This window comes from Protopterus annectens, chromosome 6.part1 (genome assembly GCF_019279795.1).
Source record: "Protopterus annectens isolate FY-2018-M chromosome 6.part1, PAN1.0, whole genome shotgun sequence".
Taxonomy (NCBI): Eukaryota; Metazoa; Chordata; order Ceratodontiformes; family Protopteridae; genus Protopterus; species Protopterus annectens.
The window spans coordinates 330,422,514-330,449,874 of NC_056738.1; the positions used below are offsets into that span (position 1 = coordinate 330,422,514).

The window sequence follows — 27,361 nt, forward strand, 5'->3', positions numbered from 1 at the left end:
AGGATTCAGTGGGGGGAAAGTTTAAAGAATTTTTTTCTTCAAACCATGTAGATTATTATTTAGGAAAAAAGGCTCATTGGATTGTTTTAATAGGAAAAAATAGCATATTCAACAAGTGTATTTGTTGTCAACAGTATTTGAAAGAATTATTGCAATGTTTTTTATTTATTTACTTGGGGTTCCAGACTGAATCCAGTAAAAACTATTTTGTATGTAAGTAAAGGAGCTTTAAGTTTAATTAACCCAGCAGTATATGTTCACCCATTAAATTTATGTAAAGTGTTAAATGAAAAAGGTAAAATAGTTGTAAAAATGTTTAAACGCAAGTGTGACAAATGTTGGGATGTGGTAAAAAGGAGTTGGAGGAGAAGGTATAAATTAAGTGAAATGTTATCAGGCAAAGTATTAATGTAGAAAGTAAAAATTGATGAAATTGAAAAGGAAAGAAAATATCGTATAAGAATATGATACAATATTGTTTTGTCAGCATGAAGTTATGGGAAAGAGTAGTGGAAGCAAGGTTAAGAAGGGACGTGATGATTAGTGATCAGCAGTATGGTTTCATGCCAGGAAAGAGCACCGCAGATGCGATCTTTGCTCTGTGAGTGTTGATGGAGAAGTACAGAGAATGTCGGAAGGAGTTGCGTTGTGTTTTTGTAGACTTAGAGAAAGTATATGACAGGGTGCCTAGAGAGGAGTTGTGTTATTGTATGAGGAAGTCAGGAGTGTCAGAAAAGTATGTAAGAGTGGTACAGGATATGTGCGAGGGTAGTGTGACGGTGGTGAGGTCTGCGGTGGGAGTGACAGATGCGTTTAAGGTGGAGGTGGCGTTACATCAAGGATCAGCTCTGAGCCCTTTCTTATTTGCAATGGTGATGGACAGGTTGACAGACGAGATCAGACAGGAGTCCCCATGGACTATGATGTTTGCAGATGACATTGTGATCTGTAGTGAGAGTAGGGAACAGGTGGAGGAGACCCTGGAGAGATGGAGATATGCTCTAGAGAGAAGAGGAATGAAGGTCAGCAGGACTAAGACAGAATATACGTGTGTGAATGAGAGGGAGGATAGAGGACTGGTGAGGATGCAAGGAGTAGAGGTGGCGAAGGTGGATGAGTTTAAATACTTGGGGTCAATAGTTCAGAGTAACGGTGAGTGTGGAAGAGAGGTGAAGAAGAGAGTACAGGCAGGATGGAGTGGGTGGAGAAGACTGTTAGGAGTAATTTGTGATAGACAAGTACCTGTAAGAGTGAAAGGGAAGGTCTACAAGAGGGTAGTGAGACCAGCTATGTTATATGGGTTGGAGACAGTGGCATTGGCAAAAAGGCAGGAGTTTGAGCTGGATGTGGCAGAATTAAAGATGTTGAGATTTGCACTGGGTGTGACGAGGGTGGACAGGATTAGGAATAAGTATATTAGAGGGTCAGCCCAGGTTGGAAGGTTTGGAGACTAAGCCAGAGAGGCACGATTGCGTTGGTTTGGACATGTGCTGAGGGATGCTGAGTATATTGGGAAAAAGATGCTAAGGATGAAGCTACCAGGTAATAGGAAAAGAGGAAGGCCTAAGATAAGGTTTATGGATGTGGTGAGAGAGGACATGCAGGTGGATGGTGTGACAGAGCAAGATGCAGAGGACAGAAAGAAATGGAAACGGGTGATCTGCTGTGGCGACCCCTAACGGGAACAGCCGAAAGAAGAAGATGATTGTTTTGTCAAACCATGAGAAAAGCTAGCAAAAAGTAATAAGAAATGGTGTAATAAAGTAGAATGCCAAGATTTTTGATTTTTTTTTTGTGTGGAAACTGGTAATGTATAAATTACAAGTGAAAGGAAACGTGCCATATAAAAAAGTCTATATTGTGCAGAAGAGAAAACTACTGTACATCTGTTTTTAAAATGTAATAGAGTAGTGAAGTTATGGGAAAAGTTATGCAAGGAAAATTTCAAAGGAGTGAAATAGTGGATAAGATAAATATAGATGTGATTAAGTATGGATAATATAAGAAAGTAAAGAATATGTCAAAAGAATGGACAAAATTGTTTTATATGGAATGAAAGGATAAATGATTATGTTCAGTGTAAAATGGATTTTGGCAGTGATGAGTAAAAACAGGTGGTGGTTATGGAAAGAGGAGTAAGGGGGTACAATAAGGATACAAACTTGACATAAAGCATGGATGTATAGTGAGTAAAAAAAAAGTGGGAAATTGAGAATTGTAATTTTGTGAATATGTAAACATTTTGGAAATGTCTTTGAGTAAGGACCACTAACTGTTTTCGATAGGTGTCATGGGATCTTTTGCATCCACCTGAGCTAACAACAAATCAGCCTGATGTGAGTGTGTAGAATCCTCAAAATACAGAAACATTCCTGCAGTGGGGCCAGGCCCAGGGGAAGGATGGCCCCATGTTGTAGAAGGAAGTAGCAGTCTACAAAAATCACAAAAACTTATAGGCCAAAGAAGAGCCATAAAGGCGATAGAGTAGACTATTGAGGATAAGAAAGAAATTGTATTTTTACTACTATGCAAAAAGCCCAGTATTTCCAGACACAAGATGTACGAAATGATTGAGAGAAATTAGAGGAAGGAAAAATACTTCCACAAGAAAAACTGTTAGAAGCCTCAAATAAAAATTTGTGTTCATTAATACAACAGATTTGTCTAAAAACAGTATATAGACCAAGAAACTTTGATTTTGATAAAGAAGCAAGTGATGAGTTGTGAAAATGTAAACAAAACCTAGAGACTTTTGAAAAGTATAAAGAAATATGGACATGGAAATAGAGAGATTTCATATGGTGTAATATTTATGCAAAGGCAAAAGCCAAATGAATCAATGTAAAGAAGGCAGCCCCAAAGATATTCTAAGAGAAATACAGGCAAAGGCATCCAGATATGGAAAATTTCACAATAAAAAAAATCACAGAGGGAATGTAGAAATGATTAGTAAAATAGAAGTTATAAAAAATAGAAGTTATAGAGTGCCTACGAAGTGAAGGATTTGGTGTAGAAGGTCTAACACAGGTTATATTACAGCATGATGGAGTGAGTCCCCCAAAGTAAGGAGACATCTGAAGAGGAAATGTGGGCATAGGAAAGAAAGAGATTTAATATGGTACAATATCAATGCAAAGGAGAACACCCGCGGTGGTGGTGCTGCGGTAGCGTTGTCGCCTCACAGTAAGACGCTGTCCGGTTCGATTCTCAGCTAGAGCGTCTTCTGCGAGGAGACATGCGTGAATGGGCGTACCTTCGTTGAAGGTTGTGCATCAGACCTGGCAAGCCGGTACGTAAAAATCAACTGCCAATCATTAGCAGACCGGAGTTCTGCTGTGGCGACCCGTAACCTGGAAAAGCCAAAAGGCACAAACAATCTATGCAAAGGAGAAAGCAAAACTAAATACAAAAAGAGCATCACCAAAGATATTTGAAGAGAAATACAGGCAAAGGAATCCAGACAACTTTACAAAACAAAAAATAAGACGACGGAGGAGATGTAGAAAAGGAGATCAGTAATGGAGAAGTTAAATACATAGAAACTGAGGATCTGAAGTAGGCAGACTTCATTTGTCTGCAACCTGTGGGTATCGGATCCGACCTCGGATCCGAGGCGGCATTTCAAAAGCTTTAGGCTCCGAGCTCCTAGCTCCTCCCTCTACCCATAATCCTCTGCCAAGCCCTAACTGACCTCCAGATTTCATTTGCCGCTTTTCAAGTTGCGACGGATTCCTTGAGCTCCTAGTGCAGATAAGTTTTCTGACAGGAAAATTTTGTAATATTTAACCCTTTTTGTTTATTTTAGATAGAAGTGTGTCTGTTAGGCTTTCCTTCCTCTATCTTTTATTTTTTCTTCCCGGGTTTGCGTAGTTTGAGTGGTTTGTGTGTGTTTAGGCCTGTTAGGGCTAGAGTATGTCTGAAGCCCATAAGGCAGTTTTTTCTAAGTGCACCGAGTGTGGCCATAAGCTGTCCCCGCGGATGGCCACACTCGGTGTGTTAAATGCTTGGGGGTTGAACACCTGTCATCTGGTTGTACCATTTGTGCGGGGTTCAACCCCCGAGCTTTGAGGGAGCGGAGGTCGAAGCTTGTTCTGCCGGACTTCTCCCTCCAGATACCGCTTCGGCTTCTGCCCCTTCTACACAGCAAGCAGTTGCTGTGGGCTCTCCTCCCCCGGCTGGGACTCAACCTCCCTCTAAGACGCCGGAGGAGAGAGAGACTTCTAGGGAGAGAGAAAAGGAGGAGAGGCACAGGGAGAGGCACCACAAACGGAGAGCTGAAACCTCTAGTTCGGCTCCTCCATCCAAGCGGGCCTCTCCTGTGCCTTCTAGTTTCCCACCTCCTCGGCTCCACTCCCCTCGGTTCTCTCCTGGGCCCGAGGAGGAGGCTAGCCCTTCAGCGAGGTCCCCAAGGCGGTTCTCTAGGTCCGCTTCGGTGGCCTCGACTAGATCTACCTTCTCCATGAGTGAAGCAGACATGGACCGGATGATGAGGAGATTCATCCAGGCCCAAATGCAAATGGGAGTGCTCCTAGCCCCCCCCCCATCCGGGAGGGGCTTGACCCTTTTTCGCGGCTTTGGCTCCTTCTCCGACCCACACCATGGGTTCGGAGCTGTCGGCGCCGGGCAGAGTTGGATCCGGGGGTGGGTCGGATCCGATAGGTCGGCACACCTCGGACCCGTCCCATCCCTTGAGTGCTTGGTGCCCGGACCCGACCTCGGAGCCGAGGACCGAGCCTCGGATCCGAGGAGCTGGTGTCTTCGCCCGTCTAGGTCGGAGCACACCAGTCTCTCGGATCCGACGGTCTCGCTCGCCCGATCCGTCGCCGGATCCGAGTGGGGTCGGCTCGGGTTCAGAGAAGCTGGCTCCCCTTGGCCTTCGACGAGTGGAAAGGGCACTGTTGAGGACTTCCGGACCCCGGTCCCTGCCACGGCTCCATCCCGCACTCCCTTGCAGTTGGGCCAGGCTCCCACCAGCCGGTCCCAGGGACAGCCCGCCTCGATGTCCCAAGTAGTTCCCTTGGAACATCCAGCTGCGGAAGAGTACTCCTCGGACAGCCCCCAAGAAGTACCTCGGAAGTGTAAGTGCAAAGGAGGCACATGGACTCCCCGAGTCCGTCAAGACACAGACTTGGATGAAGGGAGGGCTCCCAAGGTCACCCCCTGAAGACGTCTCATTTGGAGACATTATGGAAATGTTGAGGATCAGGAGGGGGTGGTCTGCCCCCAAGGCCTCCTCAGACGAGTCTGTGTTCTTGGAGGCATTCGAGGCGGGCCCATCTACCTCTTGGGTGTCCCCTCCTGCCGACCCTCTGGTGGACCTTATATCCACCAGAGCGTGGAAGGATCCGGACACCGTTGAGCCTGTACCCAAGCGTCCTGACCGTATCCTTTCCCCTCCGGCGGACCGCATTCACTGGAGCAAAGGCCCCCCTGTAGATGCCATGATGATGGCCGCAGCCACTAAGAGGGAGTTGGCCCAGGAGAGTCCCTCTATGCATCCTCCGGGCAAGGAGTCCCGCTCGATGGATCGCATTGGGAAGCGAGTTTTCAGTTCAGCAACCTTCTCTTTGAGAGCGCTGAACTACATGGCACACGTCATCAGGATGCAGCGGGATTTGATTAAAGAATACGCTGCATCTCCCCCAGAGTCCATGTCGGGTGAGGACAAGCAGGTATACTCCACCTGAATGGCCACTCTTAGAGCTGTTTCTAACACATCTATGCGGCTACTTTCTCACGCTACCGAGGGAGCCGCTAGAGCCAGCGGAGCAGGCCTAGTCATGAGACAGCAGGCCTGGCTCCGCCACTGTGATTTCGCAGAGCCCTTCAAGGCGACTTTCGCGAATGCCCCCTTTGATGGTTCTGCCTTGTTTGGCAAAACTGTTCGCGAAACATTGGTCCAGAGCGAGAAGGACGGGAAGACGCTGTCTGCCGTCGGAGTCCGCTTCTCAGCTCCCCAGAGGTCCTTCTCGCAGAACCAAAAGGGACAGAAGAAGATGTCCCAACCTGCTCCGGATAACCAGTCCTCCCGTGGCAGAGGAGGACAGGGAGGTCGCCGTCCTAGAGGCAGAGGGGCTCCTAGAAACTTTGGGTCCAGAGAACCTTTCTCTGATAGGCCCACGCAGCAGCCCTGAAGGGTTGCCCGGCTGTCCGTCTCTGGAGGCAGTCGGGGGGCGTTTTTCGAGGCACCTAACTTCTTGGGAGTCCATCACAACAGACCGTTGGGTGCTTCGCGTGATATCCAGAGGTTATACAATTCCCCTGTACAAAGTTCCCAGATCTCGCAGCCTCCCAGATGTACCACCCGACCAAAGGGAGGCAGCAGCTATCAAATCGGACAGCTGCTAGAAAAAGAGCTATCCAGTGCGCCCCCTAGATCAAACCGGGTCAGGGTTTTACTCCAGGTTCTTTTTAGTGCCAAAGAAAACGGGGACTTAAGACCGATCTTAGATCTTTCCCTGCTGAACCTGTCAGTAACCAAGCAAAAGTTCGGATGGTCACCCTTCAATCTATACTCCCCATCTTGAGGGAGAACGACTGGATGTGCTCCATCGACCTCAAGGACGATACTACCACATTCGCATGGACAGACGGTCCAGGAGGTTTCTTCGCTTCTGGCTGGGAGCCAGTCATTATCAGTTCAGGGTCCTCCCCTTCGGTCTCACCTCAGCCCCCAGGGTGTTCACCAAGGTACTAGCGGTTGTAGCGGCCCACCTGAGACTCCAGGGATTACAGGTCTTTCCGTACCTGGACGACTGGCTCCTGACGGCATCATCAAGGCATCTTCTGTGCTCAGCCAGGGACTACTTCCTTCGTATAGCCCCAAGGCTGGGCATCACTATCAACTGGGAGAAACCTTTACTGCACCCCACACAAATTATAGATTTCATAGGAGGAAGGCTAAACACCAGGTCAATGCGAGCCTTCCTCACCCCAGACAGAATTTCCAACCTGAAGTGTCATGTCGCAGCGGTCCTGCAACCATTTCCGACAGCAGCTTCGGTCCTGAGGGCCCTAGGTTCGATGGCGGCAGCTATCCCGCTTCTTATTCATGCGCGCTTACGCATGAGGGTTCTTCAATGGACCCTTCAGGTTCAGTGGTCCCCTCTCTATTCCTCTCTCAACAGTCCGATAGCGGTCAGCAAAGCATGCAAGGATTCCCTTCTTTGGTGGCTTCAGTCTCCAGAGCCTCTGACAGGGAGACCTTTTTGTGCAGAATTTCCCCGAGCCACAGTGACCACGGACGCTTCTCGCCTCGGGTGGGGGGGGCATTCTGCGGGGAAGATTGTCCAAGGCACGTGGAACTCCACAGAGACTTTGTTGCATATAAATGTCCTGGAAATGAGGGCTGTGCTCCTAGCGTTGCAAGCACTTCACAACCTTCTTCCTTCAGGGACTATTGCGATTCAGTGAAGGATTTGGTGTAGAAGGTCTAACACAGGTTATAACACAGGTTATATTACAGCATGATTGAGTGAGTCCCCCAAAGTAAGGAGACATCTGAAGAGGAAATGTGGGCATAGGAAAGAAAGAGATTTAATATGGTACAATATCAATGCAAAGGAGAACACCCGCGGTGGTGCTGCGGTAGCGTTGTCACCTCACAGTAAGACGCTGTCCGGTTCGATTCTCAGCTAGAGCGTCTTCTGCGTGGAGACATGCGTGAATGGGCGTACCTTCGTTGAAGGTTGTGCATCAGACCTGGCAAGCCGGTACGTAAAAATCAACTGCCAATCATTAGCGGACCGGAGTTCTGCTGTGGCGACCCGTAACCTGGAAAAGCCAAAAGGCACAAACAATCTATGCAAAGGAGAAAGCAAAACTAAATACAAAAAGAGCATCACCAAAGATATTTGAAGAGAAATACAGGCAAAGGAATCCAGACAACTTTACAAAACAAAAAATAAGACGACGGAGGAGATGTAGAAAAGGAGATCGGTAATGGAGAAGTTAAATACATAGAAACGGAGGTTATGGAATACCTGGAAAGTGAAGGATTCAGTGTAGAAAATCTAATTCAGAAAGCACTACAACAGAATAGAGCAATGAATATCCAAATTAAGGGGAAACCAGTGGAATGGGAAACAATTGGTCAGGTGCCGTATGAAGATATTTTGCAGCATTCCACAGGAAACCTGTATAAAAGTTCACTTGAAGCTGGACATTAAGGGAAGGAACAGGAAGCTGTAAACTGACGCAGTCAGTGTTGAGTGATAGGTCAGTGAGTTCCCATATGACAGAGCAACTGATGGCACGGGATGAAATTGAAGACAATATGCCACAGGAAGATGCTATAGAACTTTCTATAGAATGCTCTTAGGAAATGGAAAACAAAAAATGTGCCCTCAGTTTAGAAGAAAATGAGCTAAGAGAGTTTCTTGATTGAGATAGTTACATATATTTAGATAATTGAAAGAAAGACTGCAGAACGTCAATAAAATCCAAAAATTCAGAAGGTTGGTAAACTAACACAGTAATTAGGACTATCTATAGAGATCCATGTGATATAACTGAAGTAAACAGGATATATTACTGTGTAGCTAAATTAGAAACTGATCAATTTCTCCCCTTCTTTTCCCTCACTACCCTGTGTTCTTTGTGGTAGAAATTTAATACCATCGTGGAAGTAACAAATAGAAAAAACTGTAAAGCACTTGAGACAAGAAGTGTCACTGTTTAGAAGAGGGAACAGGTCAACAAAAATTCGTAGAAAGATGGGCATAATAAAAGCAATGCACAGTATTAGAATAGATCAGGATCTATCTTACACTATCGCAAATAAAAAAAATCTCAGCACAGGTGGAAAAACTTAGAAGATATGCAGCTAAATATAAAGGAAAAGTGCAAAATAAGCAATTTATTGATGAGACCAAAGTTTTGTAGAGAATTGGGAAACAAGGTAAAAGGAATTGAAAGACCACCAAAAATAAAGAAGTAAGATATATTTTGGAGAAGTATTTATGAAGATCCTGTGGACTACAACAAAGATGCTGAATGGACCGAAGAAGTAAAAGAAAGAATAAGAAGTTTAAAGGTACATGATATGAAATGGGGCAAAGTAACAGCCAGAGAGATTGAAACCAAGTTAAGAAAAGCCTCTAACTGGAAACCCTAAGGACCAGATGCAGTACCTAACTTCTGGTTAAAAGTATTAACATCTTTAAACGAAGATTTAGCCACGAGTAAGAACTGTTAATATACACACCCCAAACAGACACCAGCCTGGCTAACAACAGGAAAAACAGTGCTCTTACTTTGAACCAGCAAGCTACCCTAAAAATTATAGACCAATAATTTGCCTTCCAACAATGTATAAGCTATACCCTGGAATTGATGCCGACAGTTTATAATCATTTAGAAGAAAACTCAATTATGACAATAAAAGAAAGTCCTATGGAACAAAGGGTTATTTGTTGTTGGTCATAGTGGAGAACTGTAAAAAAGGGAAAAATCCAAATAAGGCATGGACTGACTACAAAAAAATTTGATAGTATACCACATTCATAGTTGAGCGCTTATAAATGTATAATGTATATCCTACACTGATCGACAACATTACAGTGACCATGAAACGGTGGCAGGCCACTTTGCAATTAAGCCATAATAAAGGACAAATTATCACCCCAGGGATAAAAATTCAAAAGGGAATATTTCAGGGTGGCTCTTTGTCGCCGATGCTATTTAGTCTTGCCCTTAACCCGTTAAGCTGTCTACTTAACAGCTTAGGCCATAGCTATAATTTGGCTCCTAGAAAACCACAAAGTGTAAAGACCTCTCATCTGCTTTTCAATGATTTAAAACTATGTAGGTTATCAGGTGAGGAATGAAAGCACAACTACAAGTTGACAAAACTTTTTCAGATATAACAGTCATTTGGTCTTGATAAATGTGCGCAAGCAACCTTTAAAGCAGGAAAACTGCAGCACCAAGAAAACATCAGTTTGGGACAAGAATGTGATATAAAAGAACTTGAGCAAGAGGGACTGTATAAATATGTGGGAATTGATGAAGGATCAACAGTAAAACATGAACAAATGTGAATAAAACTTAGCAAAGAACACTTGAATAATAAAATAATCCTGAAAACAGCATTGACATCTAAGAGCAAAATTCAAGCTATAAACCAATTTGCTCTTCCTGTCCTAACTTGCAGTTTCGGAGTGATTGACTGCCCCAAAAAGTGTTGGATAGATTAGACAGGAAAACAAGAAGGATGGTTCATGCTCGCCAAATGATTTATAAAAATCAATGCATGCCAAGATTATATATTCCCAGCTCCGAAGGAGGGATGGGTCTCCTTGAAATTGATTACATATGTAGATCTGCAGTTGTGGGACTCCACACATATATCTGCTGACCTCACAAGACCTAAACATAGTGAAAGTTTTGAAACAGGAGGAGAATAAATCTAAGATTACTTTTCTGCTTAATCTAGCAAAAGCATATCAGCGTCGAGAAGGAATGGAAATCAAACCAGAAGAAGATTAAAAAAAATCAGGCAGCAACTGAATGTGCCAAAAAGATAAAAGAATATAACGTGAAGAACCAGATGAGAAGTCAAGAAATGTGGAAAATGCATAAATATAGTTGCAAGTTTAGAAAATGTCCAGAAGAACCTTGTGTTGATCAGGACTGAATGCAAGAATGGTTAAGGGGAGGCAAATTCAAACCAAGAGACGAAAGATTAATATTGGCGACCCAAGATAGTGGTCCATTTAACATGTGGGAAAAACTGGCAAATGTAGGATTTGTAAAACAGAATTGGAAACAGTTGTACACCTCGTTGCTGGTTGTGACATACTAATGCAGAAGGACTGTATACTGAAAGGCATAATAATGTGGCAAGACTGTTGCACTGGAGATTGTGCAAGCATTATGGTATTGAAGTGGCTGATAAACTCTGGAACCATGAGCCACAAAGCATAAAAAAGTTAAGTCTACATCACATGGCATCACCCATTACCAACAGTTCAAAAGATAGATGCTAGAAAACCAGATATATTGATCCAAGAAAAGACAAAAGTAGCAATGATCATTGAAATTGCCCTACCCAGTCACTACTGTGTCTTGTGTACCAGAGACGGTCATAAAATATCAACATTTGCAGGCAGAAACGAGAGCAGTGTGGAAGATATGCAGACAGTTCCAATAGTAGTACGAGCAACAGATCTTCTAAAAAAGAATCTACAATTGTATTTAAATATGTTACGAATACAAGTAACCCTATACGAATTGCAGGAGGAGCCATTACTGGGCACATTGCTGGTGCTGAGAAGAGCACTTCTGGCTGACGTCAAAGATTGAAACGGTGCTAATTTCATGAACTTTAATTGTACGTTGACATAGTAATGGGGTCCAATTCCCATCATGGTATTAGAAAGTCAAAAGACTTGGCAAAATGTAAAAAGGAGAGACCCGAACAACTCATCCAAAGGTTGACCCACCCTAAAACATTTGACGTTTTCATATGGTTAACAGTCACCATGCCATCAAGCTGTCTTGAGTAAAAGCATTTTGTAAGTACAGGTGCTTGCAAAATTAATGTTGTTAACCCATCAGTGTCGTGTGTATGTATCATCATCATCTTCTTTAGGCTGTTCCCGTTAGGGGTCGTCACAGCGGATCATCTGTTTCTATTTCTTTCTGTCCTCTGCATCTTGTTCTGTCACACCAACCACCTGCATGTCCCTTCTCACCACATCATAAACCTTATCTTAGGCCTTCCTCTTTTCCTGATACCTGGTAGCTTCATATTTAGCATCTTTTTCCCAATATACTCGGCATCCCTCCTCAGCACATGTCCAAACCAATGTAATCTTGCCTTTCTGGCTTTGTCTCCAAACCTTCCAACCTGGGCTGACCCTCTAATATACTTATTCCTAATCCTGTCCATCCTAGTCACACCCAGTGCAAATCTTAGCGTCTTTAACTCTGCCACATCAAGCTCAAACTCCTGCCTTTTTGTCAATGCCACTGTCTCCAATCCCATATAACATAGCTGGTCTCACTACCCTCTTGTAGACCTTCCCTTTCACTCTTACTGGTACTCATCTGTCACGAGTCACTCCTGACACTATTCTCCACTCACTCCATCCTGCCTGTACTCTTTTCTTCACCTGTCTTCGACACACACCATTACTCTGAACTATTGATCCCAAGTATTTAAACTCATCCACCTTCGCCACCTCTACTTGCATCCTCACCATTCCTGTATCCTCCCTCTCATTCACGCACATATATTCTTAGTCCTGCTGACCTTCATTCCTCTTCTGTCTAGAGCATATCTCCATCTCTGCAGGGTCTCCTCCACCTGTTCTCTATTCTCACTACAGATCACAATGTCATCTGTAAGCATCATAGACCACGGGGATTCCTGTCTGATCTCGTCTGTCAACCTGTCCATCACCATTGCAAATAAGAAAGGGCTCAGAGCTGATCCTTGATGTAACCCCCACCTCCAACTTAAACGCATCCGTCACTCCCACTGCAGACCTCACACTACCCTCATACATATCCTGTACCACTCTTACATACTTCTCTGACACTCCCGACTTCCTCATAAAATACCACAACTCCTCTCTAGGCACCCTGTCATATGCTTTCTCTAAGTCTACAAAAACACAATGCAGCTCCTTCTGACTTTCTCTGTACTTCTCCATCAACACTCTCAGAGCAAACATCAACCATACTGCTGATCACTAATCATCACCTCCCTTCTTAACCTAGCTTCCACTACTCTTTCCCATAACTTCATGCTGTGACTGATCAATTTAATCCCTCTGTAGATGTTCGTGTTTCACTGCTGCAGTGATTACACTTGGGTTAACCTGCCGTCATGCCTAAAAAGCAGATGCTCAAAATGGCCGAAGACTTAATTACTCTGATGAGGGGTACCCATCCCCCTCCTGATAAAAGGCCTAGGCAGGATACAGACTGATTCCTCTGACCAGATTTCTGTATATTCTGACTTCTCTTCAGACCAGGGAGGATTACTCTTTTGGGGGAACTTTGCACACCATGAGGGAGTATTTCCATTGGGAAGGTCAGGATTACTCAGAGTCCAAGAAAAGGCTCAGAGATTTTCTTTTATTACCTCAACACAGGCCCCTTGCTATTCCGCCAGTGTTGGATATTGCGGATGATGTGTTCTCTGAATCCAGTTTAAATCCAGATTCCTCACCCCCTGCTCCAGTCAAGCCAGACAGGTATTAGAGTCCTTGACTCTCTCAAATTTCTGTACAAAAACCCTTCTGCTGACCCAGAAACTATTTCCCAGGGTCCTAAAGGGGTAAAGGCCTCCACAGCCAAAAATCCAGTTCCCTCGGACATGGATTCCAGAGCATTAGACAGATGGGGAAAAAAGTTTACACCTCTGCAACCTTAGCAGTGAGGGCTTTAAACTGCCAGTTTCACATGCTTAAATATCAACAATATTTACTGTCTCAGTTAAAGCAGAAAATTAGTACAAATGCGGAACAACCTGATTTTAAGGAAATGCAGGATTTATTGCATGCAGCTGAACAAGTGGGAAAGCATACTTTGCAATGTGGTTTTGATTCATTAGAAGCTTCTTGTAGAGCAGCAGTTACAGGATCTGTGATTCGAAGGCATGCTTTGTTAAAGGAACAAACCTTACCAGATCATGTCAAGGCTAAACTATTAGATGCTCCTTTACAGCAAGATATTTTATTTGGTGTTAAGGCTGAGGAGGTATTAAAGAAAATGGAGGATAAGGCAAAATCTATGCAAACAATGAAATATTTCTTACAGGTACAGCCACCAAGATTTAGCAGAAATTGGCCTACTAAAAATTGGTCCTTTCCAGTGTCAGGCAGGCCACAAAGAGGCAGATCTCAGCCCCAAGGATCTTACAGGCCACGACAGTGGGACGCTTCAACACCCAAAGGAGGTGAGGACAAGTCACAACCTTACAGGAAACAATCTCAATGACTTCCCCCTACCAGTGCCAAACTCTACCCTGTTGGCAGCTCCCTTAGGGTGAAAACTAGCACTTTTTTTTCACAAAACTGGCAAACAATCACCCAGGACAAATGGGTGCTGAATATTGTGTCTCAAGGTTACAGGTTCCACTTTCACACTTTACCGAGGTTAAAAAGAATGCCAGACCTGCCACAAAATCAATGGGCAGAAGCACAAAAGCAAATTACAGCCCTCATGGACATGAAAGCTATTCAAAAAGTACCTCTGCAGGCACAAGGACAAGGTTTTTACTCAAGACTCTTCCTGGTACCCAGAAAGGACAAAGCCTGGAGACCCATTCTAGATCTTTCCACTCTAAATACTTACCTGGATTTTCCGAAGTTCAAAATGTTGACACTACAGCAGCTCCTTCCCATGTTGGGCAAGAAAGCTTGGCTTGTTACTTTGGACCTCAGAGGCATACCTGCATGTCCCTATCAGACAAAATTGCAGAAGATACCTCAGATTCATAGCTGGTTCAATGCGCTACCAATTCTCTGCACTGCCCTTTGGCTTATCTACTGCTCCCAGGGTCTTCACAAAGTGCCTGGCACCAGTAATTGCATTTTGCAGACAAAAAGGAATTCGAATATATCCATACCTGGACGACTGCCTGATTCAAGCAGAGAGCAAGGACATTCTTCTAAAGCATCTGGCGTTTGTAAAAAAGTTATTAAGTTGCCTAGGGTACACGGTAAACGAAAAGAAATCAAAACTAGTGCCCTCACAAGATATAATATTCCTGGGTGCCAGCTTAAATACATCGGCCCAGATGGCTTATCTCACGCCAGACAGACAACTTACTCAGTATTTTCAGTTGATGGCAACAAAGTCCCAGCTCCCTGCAAGAAAAATTCTGCAGGCCTTGGGATTCATGGCATCCTGCATACTTCTAATTCCATATGCCAGACTGCATATGAGGAAATTACAATGGTACCTAAAAAGTGTTTGGACTCAACACTCACACAGCTTGGAAAAGGAAATACCACTAATTCCCTGCCTGCTACAGGAGTTTCGATGGTGGGCACAGGCATGTCACCTCAACAAGGGTCAGCCTTTCACTCTACCCACAGCCAGGCAGACTATAACAACAGATGCTTCGGATTACGCCTGGGGGAGCACACCTGGCAGGAAAATGTATTCAGGGCAAATGGACCACAGACCAACTATATCTACACATCAATCAAAAAGAAATGTTGGCTGTACAAAATGCCCTAACAGCTTTCAAGGACCTTCTGCATCCAGGACAATTACTTTTAAAGACAGACAACACCACAGTAATGTGGTACATAAGCAATGGGGCACTCATTCTTACCCCCTATGCAGACAAGCCATGACCTTGTGGAACACAGCCCTAGCTTATCAAGTTCATCTGCAAGCACAATTCCTGCCAGGAAAGAAAAATACTCTGTCAGACGAACTATGCAGAAACATTATGGATCCTCATGAGTGGAAATTAAATCCACAAGTTTTCAATATGATAATGCAAGCATGGGGGTGCCCGGACATAGATCTCTCTACCTCCCCACTGAACTGCCAACTACAAAAATTCTGCACAAGGACTTATCACACACAAGCATGGAAAGTGGATGCTCTTTCGTTCAGCTGGAAAGGCCTGCACTTTTATGCCTTCCCTCCACTGCCTCTCCTTTCGAAGGTTCTCCTAAAAGCCAGACAAGAAAAACCACAGATGATACTGATTGCGCCAGACTGGCCACGCCAACATTGGTATCCAATCTTAAAGAACTTAGCTCAAGGCCCACCTTGGATTTTGCCTCAAATTCCACACCTGCTGACTCAACAAAACAATCAGATCCTGCACAGTCAGCTCAAAACCTTATCCCTGGCTGCATGGCAGATTCATTAGCCAAACGGGCAACTCCTCTCTCTAAAGCTGTTATGGATGTCATTTTGGAGGCCAGGAGGCCTAGCACCAGGAAATCTTATTCAGAAAAGTGGAAGAGATTTTGTGCCTGGAACCAGGCTCAAAGCCTTGACCCTCTTGTCCCTAACATTCCTCAGATACTACAATATTTAACTGAGATGCTGGACAAAGGACTATCCTTCTCATCCATTAAGATCCACGCTTCTGCCATCTCGACTCATTACAACACAGATCCTCCTATTTTCTCTCATCCGTTGCTAAAGCAGTACCTCAGAGGGGCTTAAAACATAAGACTGCCCTGGAGAGCACCATCACCTACTTGGGACCTCAACTTTGTCTTGGAAAAACTAACTTTACCTCCTCTTGAGCCAGCTAATACAGCAGAAATATGGAAAACTGCTCTGCTACTGGCAATAACCTCAGCACGAAGAGTCTCAGAACTACAGGCACTAATGGCAGTAGAGCCCTTCATCATTTTTCACCAAGACAGGGTTTCCTTAAGAACAAACCCTTCATTTATGCCTAAAGTGGTATCCAGTGTGGCTCTTAATCAAGCTATTCACTTGCCAACATTTTATCTAAATCCACAGAATAAAGGGGAGAGAATTCTACATTCTTTGGACATACACAGACAATTGCGCTTCTACTTGGACAAAACAAATGCTTTCAGGAAAACTGAGCAACTGTTTGTATCCTATGCTGCAAGATCACAGGGAAAGGCTATTTCAAAGCAGACCATTTCAAAGTGGATAGGACACTGTATCCGGTTCTGCTACACACACCATGGGAAGCCTGTACCATCTAGCATTAGACCACACTCTACCAGGGCAACTGCAGCTTCTACTGCCTATCTTAGAGGAGTACCTACCAAGGACATTTTGGAAGCTGCAACTTGGAGTTCAGTGCACACCTTTACCAAGCATTATCACTTGCCTCTTTACTCCATAACCAGAGCAGGCTTTGCCACTGCAGTGCTCCAGGGCCTCATAGCCACTCCAAATCCCCTCTAGACCCAGCCACCCGGACTCAGCTTTGGGATTCAACCCCAAGTGTAATGACTGCAGCAGTGAAACACGATGAACATAGTACAGTTTTGTACCTACCATAAATGTAGATGTTCGAGTGTCTTCACTGTTGCAGTCCAGGTTACCCTCCCTCCATCCCCTCTTTCTTGGCTAGGACTTATCTACACTTTTCTACCCTATACTACCTATGTGGTGTATTTGCTGGTAGCTGAACTTTATGGTTTTATTTTTCATGTATGCTTTATTAGCAATATGTACTGCCTACCTATTTAGGGGCACCTGACATCTGGGGCAAGAAAAACTGAAGAAAATGGCGTCTGCTGCATCTTATATACCCCTGGCGCACTGACTTCAGGGAAGAAGCGACAGCAACCGATGCCGGACCAAGACTTTGGAACTCTGGCCGACTACGGGACCGCCTGACGGCAGGATAACCCAAGTGTAATGACTACAGCAGTGAAGACACTCTAACATCTACATTTATGGTAGGTACAAAACTGTACTTTACTACAGCTCTGCACATCACCCTTTTTCTTAAAAAACGGTACCAGAACATTTTCTCCATTCCTCAGGCATCCTCTCACTTTCCAAGATTTCATTAAACAATCTGGTTAAAAACTCCACTGCCATTTCACTTAAACACCTCCATGCTTTCACAGGTATGTCATCAGGACCAACAGCCTTTCCATTCTTCATCCTCTTCATAGCTGTCCTTACTTCCTCCTTGCTAATCCATTGTACTTCATGATTCACTATCCCCACATCATCCAACCTTCTCTCCCTCTCATTCTCTTCATTCATCAACCCCTCGAAGTACTCTCTAAATCTCCTCAACGCACTCTCCTCACTTGTATGTTTCCCTCATTATCCTTTATCACCTTTACCTGCTGCACATCTTTCCTAGCTCAGTCCCTCTGCCTAGCCAATCGGTACAGGTCCTTTTCTCCCTCCTTAGTGTCCAACCTTTCATACAACTCTTCATATGCCGTAGCCACCTCTCTCTTTGCCATGCACCTCATCTCCTTATACTGCTGTCTACTTTCTTCATCTGACAATCCCACTTCTTCTTTGCCAACCTCTTTCTCTGTATACTTTCCTGTACTCCCTCATTCCACCACCATGTCTTCTTGTCCTTCCTCTGTCCAGATGTCATACCAAGCACATTTCTAGCCATCTCTCTTACTAGCTCTGCTGTAGTTACTCAGCTATTTGGTAACTCTTCACTGCCACCCAGTGCCTGTCTTATACACACAGTGCAATGAAAAAGTATTTGCCCCTTCCTGATTTATTTTTTTGCATGTTTGTCACGCACAAATGTTTCAGATCATCAAACAGATTTAAATATTAGACAAAGATAACCCAAGTAAACACACAATGCAGTTTTTAAGTGATGATTTTATTTAAGGGGGAAAAAACTATCCAAACCTACATGGCCCTCTGTGAAAAAGTAATTGCCCCCCTTGATAAATCATAAAGTAACTCTGGTTAATCACATTTTTGGGAAAGTGGAGTTCAATTTCACTAGCCACACCTAGGCCTGATAACTGCCAGACCTGTTGAATCAAGAGATCACTTAAATAGAAAGTGAAGTAGGCCAAAAGATCCCAAAATGGAAGAAGACATCATGCCAAGATCTAAAGAAATTCTGGAACAGATGAGAAATAAAGTAATTGACATCTATCAGTCTGGAAAAGGTTGCAAAGCCATTTTTAAAGTTTTGGGACTCCAGCAAACCACAGTGAGAGCCATTATCCAGAAATGGAGAAAACGGAACTGTGGTGCCACTTCCCAGGAGTGGCCAGTCTACAAAAAGTACCCCAAGAATGCATTGACTACTCATCCAAGAGGTCACAAAAGAACCCAGAACAAATTCTAAAGAACTGCAGGCCTCTCTTGCCTCAGTTAAGGTCAGTGTTCATGACTCAACCATAAGAAAGAGACTGGGCAAAAATGGCATGCATGGCAGAGTTTCAAGACGAAAACCACTGCTGACCAAAAAGAAGATAAAGGCTTGTCTCACTTTTGCCAAAAAACATCTTGATGATCCCCAAGACTTTTGGGAAAATATTCTGTGGACTAAATGAAAGTTGAATTTTTTGGGAGGTGTGCGTCCCATTACATCTGGCGTAAAAGTAACACAGCATTTCAGAAAAAGAACATCATGCCAACAGTCAAACATGGTGGTGGTGGTAGTGTGATGGTTTGGGGCTACTTTGCTGCTTCTGGACCTGGATGACTTGCTGTGCTTGATGGAACCATGAATTCTGCTCTCTACCAAAAAATCCTGAAGGAGAATATCCGGCCATCAGTTTATGGCCTCAAGCTGAAGCACAGTTGGGTTCTGCAGCATGACAATGATCCAAAACACAGCAGCAAGTTCATCTCTGAATGGCTTAAAAAAACAAAATGAAGGTTTTGGAGTGGCCTTGTCAAAGTCTGGACTTGAATCCAATTGAGATGCTGTGGCATGACTTTAAAAAGGCAGTTCATGCTCTGAAAACCCTCCAATATGGCTGAATTAAAACAATTCTGCAAATAAGAGTGGGCCAAAATTCCTGAACAGCGATATGAAAGACACTCTGCCAGTTACTGCAAACGCTTGATTGCGGTTGTTGCTGCTAAGGGTGGCACAACCAGTTATATTTAGGGGGCAATTACTTTTTCACATAGGGCCATGTAGGTTTGGATAGTTTTTTTCCTTAATAAATAAAATCACTTAAAACTGTCTTTTGTGTTTACTTAGGTTACCTTTGTCTAATATTTAATTTGTTTGATGATCTGAAACATTTAAGTGTGACAAACATGCAAAAAAATAAGAAATCGGGAAGGGGCAAATACTTTCATTGCACTATACATATATATATATATATATATATATATATAAAATACGTGTGCGCGCACACACCCTTAAGCACATGCCTGCACCATATATTGATCTAAAGTAATACTTGATTAAGAAGACACTTATTGGCTTTTTAAAACTAAAGACTACCAATTTCCTTGGGTCACACAAAAATAAAAGTAAATGTTTGCAGTTATCAGTCAGCCGATGAAACCAGAAAATCATTTTGGGAAATCCTTCATGTGCCCTCTTTGAAGCTGTTAAAATTTACAATGCCTACAGATTTTCTAGCATAGATATGCTGTTCCTTCACAAGGAATTAGGGGCACATGTGCCTCTAAAACCTCCAGTGCTTATCGCGACTTAAAGAATGTTACTCCTAAAGAACATTATAAAATTATAATTACTGAAAACACATGGGATATTATCTACCTATGGAAACAGGTTGGTAATACTTGGGGAGGGGGGGGTCTGTACCTTTTTTGCAAAGAAAAAACACTTAATTGAAACTTACTTACCCGTTCCCATTTCAGCGAAACTTCACTTTAATGAAAGCACAGACTGCTGACATGCTTATCCTGAGAAAGGAACCACTTGGTCACCACAAGAAAAAAAAAACACATGGACCAAAACTAAACCCACCAAATTGGGGGCTTCACTCCCAAACACTCCCTACTTAAATATTCCAACTCCGAGATCACTCTGTTGTAGAAAGGGCAAAGTTCAACATAGTGGCCAAGTGGTTCTTTTCGCAGGGAATGGATGTCAGCAGTCCATGCTTTCGTTGAAGTGAATTTTCGCTGAACTGGCAACAGTTAAGTGAGTTTTGGTTAAGTACTGGAAAATTTGTAGGCATTGTAAACTTTAACTGCCACAAAGAGGTCACATGAAGGATTTCCCAAAATGTTTTCCTGGTTTCTTCATCGGTTTGTTGATAACGGTGAGCATTTACTTTTATTTTTATGTGACCCAGGGATATGGCTAGTCTAGTTTTAAAAAGCTAATAAGTGTCTTCTTAGTGAAGTATTACTTTAGATCAATATATGGAAGAGGGTGAGGTCTGTGCAAAAGGGTAATGGTTTTGTATACTGTCCTGTATTCTGCTTTTTGCTTCAAAATAGAGGGTATAAATGCAATGTAATAGTGTGCCCTCCTCTAAAGAAAAAAACTGGGGTTACGAATGATTTCAACCCGTATTGAAAGGCAAATCACTGGTCTCATCAGCAGTCTTGTTTTCAAGATTGACCGTGCAAAGAAAAGACTTTTGGCTTTCTGATATATAGTGGGTAGCATCAACTGTTGTAGTACCACTACAGAAGCATCATAATCAGCCATCATACATATCTTCCTAACTTTGTAACAGTTTCAATTTGGATTAAATGTTGCACACCAATATTTATTGTGGCAAAAACTTAATGATCTGTTAGAAACATATTAACGGATCTGATGTCTTCCTCATTCTGTTTCACTCCCTGATGGGTTCGGATCTGACTCTGCCACCTTTTTACCAGACTTAGCTTCCTGGCTCGAGCTCCTCCCTTACCCATAATCCTCCACGCTTAGGTCAACCTTCTCCGATCTCGTTTGCTGCACAGACATGGTTCCAGTGCTCGAGCGTCATCTTCATGAGAGACCTAATTAAGGAACTAATTAAGGAACTTTCTTAGTCCTTAGCAGAGTTCATGCTTAAGGAGGATCTTGATGAGGTTTCTCGGAAGTTAACCACTCTTACTTCCCTGACAAATTCTTCCATGAGGCTCATTTCCCATTCAGAGGAAGGATCTTCGAGGGCAGCTGGCACTTGCATTTGTGATGCATAGACATGCATGGATGAGGCTTTGTGATTTTGCCAGCCCTTTAAGGCATCTTTTGCCAATGCCCCTTTTAATGGTTCTTTCTTGTTTGGACCATCAGATAGACACCCTGACCCGCAAAAGCAGGAAGGGTAAGACCTTGTCTGACGTGGGGATCAAGATTTCCATCCCTCAACGAACCTACTCAAGGAATCAGAGGGGCTAAAAAGACTGTTCTGAAAGTCCCAAGGATCTTTTTCCGATCAAAGTGGAGAGTACCCCTCCAGAGGCAGAGGAGGGGGGCTTTAATGGGAGACATCTCTCTAGAGGCAGAGGGGGCCTGCAAAACCAGAGCTTTAGGGGGAACCCTTTTCTGACCAGGTCTTTCAGCCCTTCTGAAGTGCTTCTCGATTGTCTGGCTCTGGGGGGGCAGTCAGGGTCTGTTTTTTCCTTGCACCCAGACGCATGGGCCCAAATAAATGCTAAGGTGCAATGCATAATATCCGGAGGCTACTAAATTCTCTTTTCCTTAGGCCCTCCAAAACCTCAAAAGAAGCTCCCCGATGGTCATCCCGCCTAGAGGGAGTTGGCAGTTCTAGAAATCAAAAAAAATTACTGCAAAAGAGAGTTATCCAAGAGGTCCCAGCCAAGCAGAGAGGATCTGGAAATTACTCCCGTTTCTTTTTGGTGCCAAAGAAAACCGGGGACCTGTGGCCTATCTCAAACCTAAGCAAACTCAATTTATATGCAAAGAAAGAGAAGTTTGTGGATGGTTACAGTTACAGTTTATCCTTCTATTACAAAGGAATGAGGATTGGGTGTGCTACGTGGATTTGAAGGGTGTGTACTGTAACATCAAAATAGACAGGTACTGCAGACGTCACCTGCACTTCTGCATGGGAGCCAGTCGCTTCCAATTCAGAACCTTGCCCTTTGGTCTCACCACTGCACCCCAGGTGTTTACCAGATGTATAGGAGGGGTTGCAGCTCATATCCAACTACAAGAGTTTCAGGTATTCCCGTATCTAGATGATTAGCTCCTAACTGCCTCCACCCAGCATCAGCTATCTCAGGCCTGGGGCTGTCTTTACCAGATATCCCAGTTTTTAGGCATCACCATAAATCCAGAAAAGTCTCAACCATTGCCGGTGCAAACATTGGAATTTATTGGATCCCAGCTGAACACCATTACGCAGGTAACTTCTTTGACCCAAAATCTCATCAGCACTTTGACTCAGGTCCAGGCTATACTTATCTTATCCCTCTCCTTCTGCCAGATTGATTCTATGTTCCCTGGGATCTGTGGCAGCTGCTATAATCTTGGTACTTCTAACCAGATGCTATATGCGCATTCTACATCTGCATCAGTCAATATCTGTTCCTGTCAGGTTAACCAATATTTACAGAACTCCTCTAAAATGGTGGATTCACTCTGGGATGTCTGTCTGCAGACCTTTCATCCTCCTCCTTCCAGTGCCCACAGTGACCACAGACACTTCCCAGTTAGGGTGGGGAAGGGCATTTTGAGGGGAAGATGGTCCAAGGCACGTGAACCCACGTAGTGACCCAGATTGCATATCAGTGTCCCAGAGACAATAGCAGTCCTCTCACTGCAAGCCTTTCAGGATGCTCTCCCTTTGGGGACCATTGCAATTCATATAGACATCATGTCAGTAGTCTGGTACATCAGCAAGCAAGGAGGAACCCATTCATAACGCACTGCAGAGAGCCCATGAGGGTTTGGGAATGGGTGATCTCTTCACACCGTTTTCTAATCACAACACATGTAGTGGGAAATTCAGCATATTGGCAGACAGGCTAAGCAAGTCCATTCTCATCCCTCATAAGTGGTCCCTCAGTCAGTCAGTAGTAAACAAGAAATTCGACCATTGGGGGTTATCCTTGCTGGGACCCGTTTGCTTCTCCTCACTACAAATGCAGCAGCTATTTTCCTCTGATCCCCTCTTCGGTGAGCTTCCAGAAGGACACAGTAGTCCATGATTGGCCCCCAGTATCCTTTGGTTACTCCCTCTGATCCCGAAATGTCTTCAGAAAGCTAAACTGTTGGAGCACTGTGATCCTCATTGCCCCCTTTTGCTCTAATCAGATTTGGTTCCCTATCCTGCATGGATACTGGAACCAAAACAGGACCTCCTAACTCACCCCACATAGGACTCCACCCGGATCTCCCCACACTCAAGTTAACAGTTTGGTTTCTCCAGTTCCCATGATTGCGAGAGGAACCAGGTTTTCCTCGCCTATCAAGGCTATCATTTCTAGCTTCCCAGAAAGCATCCACCAAGAAAGTATATAAAAGCAAGTGGAGAAGATTCTCTATTTGGGCTGCTAATCACCATATTGATCCTTCCTCAGCACATGTTTCTCCAGTCCTTTCATTTCTTGAGTCATTGTTTTAAAGAAGGTTCTAGTTTTGCAACTGTTAAGCTCCAGTTAATTGCTGTATCCCGTTTTCATTCAGGATTATCTTCTGGATCTGTAGCTTCAACAGATTATACAAAGCCTTTATGTAAGGCATTTTTCTTCTCAGATCTCCGATCAAGGACCCTACACCTCTATGGGATCTGACTGTCATCCTGCAAGGTTTGACTCAAAAACCTTTTGAACCAGCCAGTGGTTGTGACTTGAAATATTTATCCTGGATGTCAGCTTTTCTCGTAGCCATTACCTCAGCAAAAGGGATTTCTGAATTGCAGGCACTTCGTCTAAGCCTCCTTGTATTATTTTTCACAAGGATAGAGTTTCCCTCCGTACTAATCCCTCATTCATGCCAAAAGTAGCCACAGATTCTAACATAACTCTGTGCTTTCAGTTACCAGTGTTCTTTCCCAGCTATTCTAGCAAAGGTGAATATATGTTGCATTCCTTGGATGTTCACAGATGGTTCCTTTTCTACTTTCATAGAACAAAACTATTCAGAAAATCTGATCAGTTATTTGTTTCTCGCTTAACTGTAAGGGATAGATAGTTTCTAAAGTGACAGTAGTTTAAAATGGATAACCAGTTGTATATCCTTTATTTATGAGAAAAATGGTTTGCAGTTGTCTAGTCTTCCAAAAGTCTATTCAACAAGATCCATAGCTGCATCAGCGGCCTTTTCATCTAGAATTCCTATTGATGACATTTGTGCTGCAGCTACCTTCTCTGTGTCATACCTTTGCTCTGTGTCATACCTTTGTGACCCATTATAAATTGGACATTGTCTCTATGAGCAGGGCATCCTTTGGCTCATTGGTGCTCCAGCATGTCCTTTCTTGAGGCCACCCAAGAAATCATGTAGCTGGAGACTCTGACCCATTAGTGAAGCAGAATGAGAAGGACATCATCAGATTTATTAGTTATGTATTTACCGTAACTTGGTATCTGTGTTGTCCATTTTCATTCTGCTTCATCGTCCAGCCCACCCATCCCCCTCCAAAACATTTTTTATTCTGGTGGATCTGGAAGGCCTTTGTTGGAACCTTTGTTCCAGGTTGAGCCCTTGGTTCTATTTTCTTTGTCTTTTTCTGTAGGGAAGGCAAGCTCGATCTGAGGAGGTTGAGCTAAGGGCAGAGGATTGTGGCTAAGGGAGGGGCTCGAGTCTGGCAGTTGTCTTGTAAAAAAAAAAAAAAAAAAAAAAAAAAAAAAAGGTGGCCAAGTTGGATCTGAACCCATCAGTGAAGCAGAATGAGAATGGACAACAAAGATACCAAGTTATGGTAAGTACATAGCTAATAATTTTGTATATCTTTTCATTTTGTTAAAATCCAATAAAAAATGCTGGTTTCACTTGCAGGATTCCTCATCTTCATCTCCTTTCTTCTATTATATCTTTGGACTAAGAGCAAATACTTCTAGGTGTTGCCTTTGGAGCAACCTGCTGGTTAGATGTTATCTTGCATGTTCTGATTGCGACACTGCTAAATGAAGTTTTCCATCATACTTGATGCTTTTGTTTTTTTTGTGGAGCAGTTGTACTGACTTTCAGACAAGTAGAAAACTAATTTTAGTGTTTAACAATATCTGTTACCTTTATTAGCAGTTTATACAACACATTTTGCAAACTAGTCAAACCAGAAATGTAAATAACTTATAGGTTGTAGTTAAGTCAAACTAAAACTGTGAATCTGTCAAAGTTTAGTTTGAAGGTAATCAGTGTGGTGATTAAAATGCTGACTAGACATAAATGCATTAAAAGTGAGCTCCTGACTAGGATTAGTTGGTACAAGTTTTCAATTAGTTTCCACAAAGTTCTTTAACATCTTTTTAAAGGTAGTGTGTAAGGAATGCAAACTAGGTAATAGAAGTTTGTGAAATGCATGCCAAGCCCAGTGGAACAGATTAAGGTACTCCCCTGCAATTTGTAGCCAGAGTGCCAAACAAGAGTAGGTTGGGGATTTGACTGTAGTGGGCTTACTTTTTTTGGGGTGGGGGTGGTGTACTGCGGTACCTCCAAGTGGAGAACTGATTGCCTTCATCAGGCTGTAGTCAATATGTTGTATGTGAGGGGAAGACACTTTGATGCCTGAAATAATTAAACTTGTATACAGGCTTCAGCTTGCCTGCTGTCTGCTAAGAGCACTGCATGCATGCATGGGATTTAGCGGTAAGTGAAGATAATCGTTTCACTCCAGCAGTTGTAGTACGAGTGATTCACTCCTCCAAGTCAACTTGGGCTCCTTTGGGTTGCTGTTGGCAGTGTATAGAGAGAGAGAGACCCTGACTTTGACCCAACCAACCTGGGTTTGATTAACTGCTCAGTCGACTGACAGAACTGTAGGGAGGAATGGAGGCGTACATCCTGGTTGTGTGGGTGGCCTGATGTCTGTGGTGGAGGCTGGGGATTGGACAGGGAGGATGAGGGTTGGAATTTGGCTGAGCTTCTGCAAAGGAAGGAGCAAAAAGTCGCACTTTCCCATTACATTCCTACCCCCACAACATAACCACACAACTGTGGAGGGCAGGTAAACCATGGTAGGCCTTAAAGGATAAAAAAAACTGTAGATAATGGAAAGTGCCCCCTCCCCAACAATGTCCTTAAGTTCTCTGTTGGCCCCATCAAAGTTACAGGTTGAAGTCCAGGGTGAATTGGAGGGAACTGTTAGACATGACAATGGACACAGGCCACTGTGGACATATGTCATCATTAAACAGCAGAGAAATCTTGCATCCCTTTAGGTAAAAATGAATGCAGGTATGGAAGAAGTAATACAGACAGACTTATGACATCGGATAGGTTGTCAGCAAGGTTAGCAGTGCATTCTGAAATTCCATTTAAAAAAAATAAACTGCATTTATTTTTCTTTTTAGGTGCCTTAATGATAATAATTGGGACTACACTAAAGCGGCTCATGTTTTTACAGTATTGAAGGTAAGGTTCATTTTTATTGTAGTTTGGAGCAATTGAAAATTGAATGTCACATGTAACATTTTTTTACTTGGTGAAAATATAGATTTGATGTGTTCATGTTTAATTGCAGTGGATCTTCTACTAATACTTGAATGGCCATATCATCAAATTTAATTTTTGCAAGATGAAAATCACGAAAAAATACCCGAATGGGGAATTTTTCCCAGGGCAAGTAAACACTTGCCCAAACATCAGTGAAAATCACTTGGCACCACAGGACCTGGAAGCACGTAAACAAAGGCTTTCAAAATAAGCAGATGAAAGAAATCAAACAGCTGCTAGGTCTCCAAAAAGATCATTTAATGTAACCAGGCAAAGTAAAAATCCACAATATCTTCCAAGCGCTTTCACTCGACCACATGCGAGCTTTCTCAAGGCAAACATTGCTGGAAGTTCATTCACATTAAATACTTCCAGAATCATCACATG

The 27,361-nt window shown here is 43.4% G+C and overlaps 1 protein-coding gene across 1 annotated transcript in view; it reads left to right on the plus strand.

The window, feature by feature from the left end:
• Positions 1-27,017, plus strand: part of NXF1 (nuclear RNA export factor 1) — a 1,877,750-nt gene extending 1,850,733 nt beyond the window's left edge. Inside the window, exons 18-19 of the mRNA XM_044075370.1 lie at positions 26,833-26,893; positions 27,003-27,017. Coding sequence (XP_043931305.1) covers positions 26,833-26,893; positions 27,003-27,017 — 76 coding nt within the window. The remainder of the gene's footprint in view (positions 1-26,832; positions 26,894-27,002) is intronic.
• Positions 27,018-27,361: the final 344 nt, after the last annotated feature.